At 41.8% G+C, this 8408-nt stretch overlaps 1 protein-coding gene across 1 annotated transcript; it reads left to right on the top strand.

Moving 5' to 3' along the window:
- The first annotated feature begins 1638 nt into the window (after positions 1-1638).
- On the top strand, positions 1639-2588 carry mat (materazzi). The gene has a single exon (XM_018007997.2). It carries the CDS (start codon positions 1679-1681, stop codon positions 2402-2404), a length of 726 nt encoding a protein of 241 aa, XP_017863486.1. The 5' UTR covers positions 1639-1678; the 3' UTR covers positions 2405-2588.
- Positions 2589-8408: the final 5820 nt, after the last annotated feature.

Raw genomic sequence — 8408 nt, 5'->3', positions numbered from 1 at the left:
TCCATCTGTTTGCGCAAGGGGACCGGGCCGCTGTGGTTACTAGCCACATGCAGTGGGCTCGCCTCGAACTGCGTCCTGCTCTCTAGATTTCTAATGGGCGAGCGCAACGAACTCTTTACCGACAAGTCCCTTCGACTGGAACTAATGAGTATTGCCCTAGCAGACTGAACCGAATGTAGCCAAAATTCTATGCCATGCAAGTTGGGCTTCTAATTTCGAAATCTATGTAGAACTCATTAGCCCACATGAAGTTTTTGTCAGGTTTGATTTGCCGGAATTTGCATTTAATTTAGTTTAAGAAAATTATAAAAAAAGCTTTGGTTGCTCATTGACTCTTCAATAATGGGTAATACCAAGAGAATTGAAGTGCAGTATTGCTACAAAATAATAAACCTATTAAGCTGTAGCTAATTCAAAACGTATAAACTTAATAACTAACTAAAAATCCACGTCATGGCATGGAACTTTCTACGGTCTTCGAAAGCACAGTTATCTTTTCGCAAATCAACAAGATTCGAACTTTGATAAGAAACATATTTCGGTCAACTAGTAAATAAACAGCTTTAAGAAAACAAACAAAAGTAAAAATCTAGTAATTGACTAAGACTAAGAGACACCCTGAACATGAAGATCTAGCATAATGAATAATTAATGAAAATAATTGGGATGATCGATATATTATTCATTTTTAAATTTAATTTTTGATTGATTGCTCAGTTCGTCTTCGTTCTTAAAAATAAATATACTAATAGATATATACACGCTTCCTTCTGGTTTTACGAACATGTACGTAGAATTATTATATTCAGATCAGAACAAATTGTTGCATCTATCTTGTGACAGCATAGAGATTGAGTTGCTAGATCTATTCATAAGCTTTCGTAAACCAAAATTGAATTACATGTATGAATAACAAGTAGGAATTTTTAATCGGGTGCTATCGACTGGGTAATACTTAAAAAGAGTTTCAGTCAGGAGTCTATATTAAGTGCTCCAATTTACGAAGGCCTTAATAGACATACTAAAAGCAGTAACGTAACTATTATAAATGAAACTATTATTTACAGAAAAGGGTATTTTCGATATACCACGTCTTTTACTGCCCGAATGAGTATGACTCTAAGCAAACATTCACTTGCCTGCATAACAGACTCTATATTATTCTACGTCTGGCTAATTATTTACTACTATTATCATTAACTCTTTAGGCAGAATGAACAATTATACAGATATTCTCGAAGTGCTAGACACTTCCTAACAAACTTCTAAGAGTATGAAAGGAAGTTATCAATGAAAAAGCCAACGGCAAAACACTTCACACTTTTCATTTCTCAGAAATCCGGTTTGGCTCTTGGTTCTTGGCTCTTGGCTCTTGGCTAGCAACATGAGTAGCTCACAGCTGTTTATAGCAGATGACTAAGACTGTAAATTTGATAATCTTGGCATCAGGTGACAGACAAATAGACTGTGTCTATTCCAACTACATTCATGTAGTCTGAAGCTTTGGCAAAGCAAACGCTTGATGCTGATAAGGCCTGATAAGGGAGTCATGTAAATCAAATTTCTTACAACAAATATGCACAGCCAGCGAAATCAAAACAAGACAAGATAAGCATCTACCTATATAAAGCCCTTAAGTCGGCTCCAGGCAGCATAAAGTACTAGCACGTTTATTAGAATGCATTTCCTTACAATAGCTCTCACCACGATCTGCTGCCTCGGCACAGGACTATCAGCAATCGCCCCAGCTCCGGCAGCACCTGCAGCTTCCGCAGCAGTTGGCAATCCCGCAGCACCCGTAAGCAATTTCTACTTGGAGCTGAGGAGCGTGATGCGGAATGTGCCTTATAAGCAGATCGAGCATCTGGTTCAGGCCTATCTGCTGAACGACGCCGAGTTCCAGGCAGTCATCCGGGAGATCAATTCCCTGCCAGCTTATCGTCTGCGCATGCAGCTCCTGAATCAGCCAGAGTTGCGTCAATTCCTGCAGTGGCTGTCCCAGCAGCTGATCCTCTCGGGCGGCTCACTCAAGGTGTTCGAGGACCTGGAGCTGGAGATCAAGGTGCTCAACAAGTACCCCCATTGGGCGCAGTCCGTGAACGGCATAGGCGGCTTCGAGCAGGAATTCTCCTTCATCTATCCCTTGGCAGCCATTCGCAATCTGCTCGAGACAAGTGCCCAGCAGAGCGCAGTCTTCGGCGAGTTCTGGCAGCGCGTGGTGGGCCTTAAGCCGGTCTACGAACGCTTCCTGGCCACGACACAGGCCCAGGCATTTGCCAACCGGTTGCGGACTTTGGGTGTCGATGTTGCCGGCTTGGACTCATTCTTGCGCTATCAGCTGGGCTGGAGCAATGACACAGTCATCCCTACCTACGACTACGACTACAATTATGGATTCTATTAAGGCCTATAGCTAATCTGCAGCTGAATTGGAGAACAACAGCGAGCTGTAAGAACACATACTTACGTATCAGTATTCCAGAATAATCTATATGGATATTATACAACGATATTATACATATATACAACGATATTATACTATTGTAAATTCTACTCAACAATAAATTTATAAATCATTGTTAAAATAATCGAACAAATTAATTCTAAGCTATGGAGGTGAATGCAAATGTAGAGTGTGTTTATATGTGGTACAAGACTTCAGTGTGACATGAGAGAATTACAACAGATGTTCATAGAAAGTTAAGCTGAATATCGGAATCTCATTATAATGAGGGGAGTCGATTGAGTGAGAGACTTCAAGTTCGTCAAATATTCAATGGAATATGTAGATCATATGCCTTAGGTTTCAATTAAATTCGCTAAGTGACTCACAAGTTATCAATAACATTCAAATTCGTCCATTCTAGCACACTCCAAGTATTTATCTTAGTTAGAATTGATTTGTATTTGATGTGGAACTGCTACTTTTGCTTAGACTTGATAGCTGGCTCTGAAATAGTGAAGTGACTATCTGTGATTTGTTTACCTTCACATTTGAGTGGGAATTGTAACATATTTGTGCAGATATTTCATGTCTTTAAAATGACATTTGAAGAGACAGTCCCTTCAATAGCATGCCGAAGTAAGGGGTCATCAGTTGCAGGCATATCCTTGAAGCTGCATAAATAGACAGCGGAATTAGCGTGCGAGTGCAGGCACACACCCTCATCAGCGGGGACGAGGTATCCATGGCAATGCCATGATTAAGTAACAGATGAGCCATGTGCCAAGCAATGTCCTGCCTGCACCGCCTGGCCTCCTGGCCAAGGCACTGCTTGTGCTTCTGCTTGTGGGTCGCACATGCGATTTAATTGAAACAAACCAAACAGGAAACGGCACAGCAGCACAGGCCAACGCAAATGGGGTGCTTTTGTAATGAAGTTCACTGTGGCCGTTGTCACTTCCCAGTTGCCAGTTCCCAGCTCTGGCATACAGTTACTCATTAAAAGTGGCGGACGAGCCGCGATGAGGCGGCGGGGGCAGCGGCGGTGGTTACGGAATTGGAATTGCAGCGGAAACTAGTTAATGTGAGGCTATTGTCAAAAGCAGAAGCGCAACTTGTGCAATTTTCACACAGCAGCGACGTCGACGTCGACGCCGACGTTGACGTTGACGTTGACGTGGACGACGACGCTTCGGTTACCGCGATGCCGATGCTTCTGTCAACGTCGAAGGCAAATCTTGCACAGGATCTTTGCTTGCTAGGCAGTGGCGGCTCGACCAGAATATTTAAACAAAACAAAGCTGGAATTACTGAGCATGACGAATTCTCTATACTCTTAATATTGCAGGAGATTTCCGTTATGTAGATTGTATTTGTGATATCAAGTTGTAATGCATATAGTTTATATCAGTGAAGGAAAAGAATAAACGAAAATAGAAATCGTCCATTAGAGAAGTATGGTAATATATAGAAGGTGTGTATCATAATATATTTATAGAAATATATAATTGGTTATTAGTAATAACTTAATAATAATAGCTTATTATAATATGGCATGTTTGTACCGAAAAGATCCGTATAGAATCGGTTGGCCTACAGGTATGTACACTACTTAACAAGACTACACAACTATACTATACTGTATAACAATAATTAGTATGCTCAGAGTTTATATTAAAGTTCATTGTTATACAGCTACACTATACAAATTTTCCATGCCAACAAGCATCAGTCTTTTCACCTAAAGGTGAATATTCGCCAGGAATCATTCACTATATCATTTTATGGACCTTATGGTATAAGAATGGATTAAATAAATAAATTTGACAAGCAGAACTCAAGAACTCGTCTGTCTGATTCGCCTGATAAGCATAAATATTAAGAGAGCTCAGGCTCTGATTGTCAGAGAGACTCACAGTTGAGCATGATCAAACCCGATTTGACTTTATGGAACCTGAACTGGTTTTCTCTGGGCGTCACAGATTTCGTGACAAAGTGAAAATGCCTTTTGCAAGCATAAGCATAACAATGCAATCAAATTGAAAAGGCTCGCCCCTTTTTTTGCGGTAAACGCGTCCAATTGGAATTTTATATTGTAGACAATAAGCGCGGGGTAAAAATGAAATATATTTTTTATATACATATAGATATACATCCTTATATATATGATCCCTGCAATGCCTCAACCCCAGTTCGCACCCTCCAGCCCAGTGTGCACTGTGACTGACGTGCGGATATACGACTCTGGAATATATGCGGCTGCAGTTCGAGCCACCCCTAAAGAGCGAAAGGCGCCCTAAAACAAGTTTTAAAGCGCTTTCGAATCAGCAACAGCCTCAGAGCGCGGAATGGAAATCGGAATCGCGCTACGCCAGAGCTCTGGTTTATATTCAGCTGTAAAGAAGGGGCTCGTTGCGCTGCGCTCTTCCACCCCATCCCCTCGGTTAATGTCCTTCGCTGGCTTACGTTTACGGCCTGCGTTTGGTTTTGGCTCGTGTGTGTGCACCCTACGACATTTTGGTTAGTGTTTGCAAATGCACCTGGCTACATTTTTTCGGGCTTCGATTCCGTTCGACTTCTGTGCGTGTATTTGCTAGTGCGAGTATGTGTGTGTGTGTGTGTGTGTGTGTGTTCGGGTGGTTGTCGCCCTGCTTGCAGTGCCTTGCATTGTGATTTCCATGGCGCACATGCCAATGTGTGTGCCTATGTGGAAAATGACCCTTTGTAGCATTGACGCTATGCACCAGCAACTATGCGACTACGACTGTGCACAGCAAGGGCATTAGCAACAACAACAGCAGTAACAGCAACAGCAACAGCAACAACAACAACAACAACATCAACATCAACGAAGCAACGTTGGTTGATGGTCGCGTGCCCGAAGCACTTCGACACCCAACTGAATTGTGATTGTTTTCCTTTTTCTTTGCGGCGCTTTTCCTTTTCGCATTTTACGCGCTCATGCAAAACGCTTTGACGAGTTATGAACGCATGCATGTGTGTGTGTGCGCGCGAGTGTCCTGCGGCGCGTAAATAAACGAATGCATGCATTTCGCCTTGACTCACACACAATTCAATGTGCAAATGGGAATAGAGCACATCTAGTACATAATTATTATTGCTCATGGGCTGTTCCTGCTTTCCTCTATTCAGTTGGCCAATTTGCAGGGCGCCGTCCAAATGGGGGTTAGTCATGCGGCTTTTGTTTGTATTTGGCGTGGATTAGAGTGCAAATTCCTTAATCCTATCCTGACTTAAATTTCGGCGTGCCCATGCAGCCTCGTTCATAATTAAATACTCGCTGTCAGAATGGGACTCTGATTTAATTGCCTTTTAAGGGGCGAATTTGTAAATGGATCAGGGAACTTTTACGAGAATTGACTTCTCTCCAACAGTGCTCCAATTTAATATTTTTCTGCTTTTGTTTATCTAATCCCACTTTACATACCAATTCGGTAAATTGCCGTGAGCTGTAAAGCCATTTGATACTAGTCAAAGGCTGCAAAAATTGAATAATTCGCGCTCAAAATAAAAATGCTTTTGAAAAATATTTGCATCAGGCAGTTAGTTAGCTCACAAAGCCTCCAATACCAAAATCTCTCTTAGCAATCAGCTCCAGCTCCACTCAAATCGCTGTTAATTGGTGCGACGCAGCCAGCTGGGAACCTGTTCTAATGGCTGCCATATGCCACTCGAAAAAATCTAGAATGAACTGAAAAACAATTAAGAACAATTCACACTGAAATTAAAAAGAAAGTTAAAGCCAGTTGCGTGGCTCTGCCTGACTTCTAAATACTCTTCACGGCATTGATATGCCGCCGGAATATCCATATACACAAAAAATAAGTAAATAAATAAAATAAAATTTTTTCAGTCATCTCTTATCATTGTTCCAGTGGAGATAGATACCTAAGACACGCCAATGTTAAGAAAGTTGCTCGTTTTTGGAATAAGTTATCATGTTCAATATATAGAGTATCTCTTTGAAAAAGTGGAAAAGTCTTAATAGCAAACGTAAATATTGCAAATTGTTGCTGAACTTATCATCTTATCAATGCTGGTAAGTTTACAACTGCATCGTATAAGTACTCCATTTTGCAATCTTTGCTACCTCCGACTATTAGTGTTATCTTTCAAGTCACTTCATGTGAGCCCTTAAATGAAAGTGTTTAAATTGTGTGTGTTTATGCGGTTTGCTTTCCACTTATTAGGAAAAGTGATATATTCTTATGAAAATATGCACATTCTGTTGCTCTATTATACTAAAATAGAGTAATATTATGATATTGATTAATAATATATTGAATAATATAATATTGATTCAGGAGAACATCTGATAAGATTAGTCAGAAGTAGTAAAATTCCAAATATGTAAATATGATTTCCTTTCGATTAAGTAGTATAAATAGTATTATTATTAGTTACAATATTAGCATTAGTTATAGTATTAGTATTAGCAATATCATTAATATCTGCTAATAGTTGTAGAAGTAGTGGTACTAAGAGTAGTAGAAGATCTTTACAATATCAATGATTTGGGTTTTCGCTAATAATCAGCAAAACAAGCTCTATTACAGATTATCGACTTTTATGCCATCTGTCTTAATGAACTTAGCCATAGATATGAGTATATATAAAAGACATAATTGAGGAATCATTTCTTGCTCAAATAAATAGTCTACTGGAAAAACGTCCGACTACAGACTATCCGCTTTGATGTTGCGCAATCTGTTCCTTTGGGCGCACGAAATATACCCCATTGTTACCCATTTTGCATAGATCTAGGGTATTAGACCAAATCCCAGCCAGTTTCCGTTCAATTTTTGCGTGCCGCACACAAAAATTGCATCAAATTATGAAAGCAAAAATTTAATTACATCTCAACCGTGCTCTTCCCCCTCGTCAGATGGGCCACACCAAAGGGTGTGTGTGTGTGCCTGCGGCAATGGCAACATGTGCTACAGTGGAGCATCCTTGAGGAGCTGCCCAAGCAAAAGTACATGGCGGCTGAAAAGCCTTTTGAGACACACAGATGCGAATGCATTATGCCACATAAACGATGCATTTTCGAACATTAATTATTGCCAAGCAGGCAGGCTGGCAGGCAGGTAGGGAGGATAACAGATGCATTCTGCAGTGGGGCTGGGGCTGCACTTGAAATTACCATAAAAAGATGCACTTAAGGGTTAGCAATGAGCAAGCAACAAACAACAAACAACAAACGACAAACAACAAAATGCGTAGCCCAGTCGACCCAGTGGCGGGTGGGGGCAGCACTGTCATCTCGGGTCGTCCTGGGTGTTGTTGAGTGCGAATTTGAGCTAAGCGCGCCTTGGAGCGCAGAAATCCGAGCAGTCAAAGGAATATGCCGAATCGAGGTGCGAGTGCGACTCTAGCTGCAAATAACGCAGCATTTGTAGATGACAGCCTGACTGACTGATGAGCGACTTGGGTTTGGGATTGCAAACAGGGTTGGAATTTTTCGTTTGGTCCTGGCTCGGCGACGCTGGGCGGCTGCTGCTCGCGTGGCCGGCGCACTTCTGTCCGAATTGCTTTTCGCTCAGCTTTCGGCTTTCAGCTCTGAGCTCGCAGCACTGAGGGCTCAGTTCTCAGCTCTCAGCTCTTAGCTCTCTGGTCCGTTCGGTGCGTGTGCTATTAATTCTAAGCTGCATGGCAAACACAGATTCCTGCTTCGAAGGGGTCACCACCCCGCCACGATCGACAAAAGCAAATGCTGCTGTCGCTCTGGGAATACTTTAAACCCAATTGGGGTGGTGACAGCGCCGTTGCTATTGCCACGCACGTGCCTACCGTAATACAACAACAGCAGCAGAGCAGCAGCAGCTACAGCAACAATGGCGTCATATTGAACATAATATGCCATATTTGTGTTTGGTGCGAGCGGTACGGCCAAAAGCCCTTCACGGGGAATCGAAAGTGCATTCCCTTTCATGGCAACCACGAG

The sequence above is a fragment of the Drosophila arizonae genome, chromosome 4, assembly GCF_054131065.1.
Source record: "Drosophila arizonae isolate 15081-1271.41 chromosome 4, UAZ_ARI_1.0, whole genome shotgun sequence".
NCBI classification, from domain to species: Eukaryota; Metazoa; Arthropoda; class Insecta; order Diptera; family Drosophilidae; genus Drosophila; species Drosophila arizonae.
This window is presented reverse-complemented; position numbering and strand designations above follow the sequence as displayed.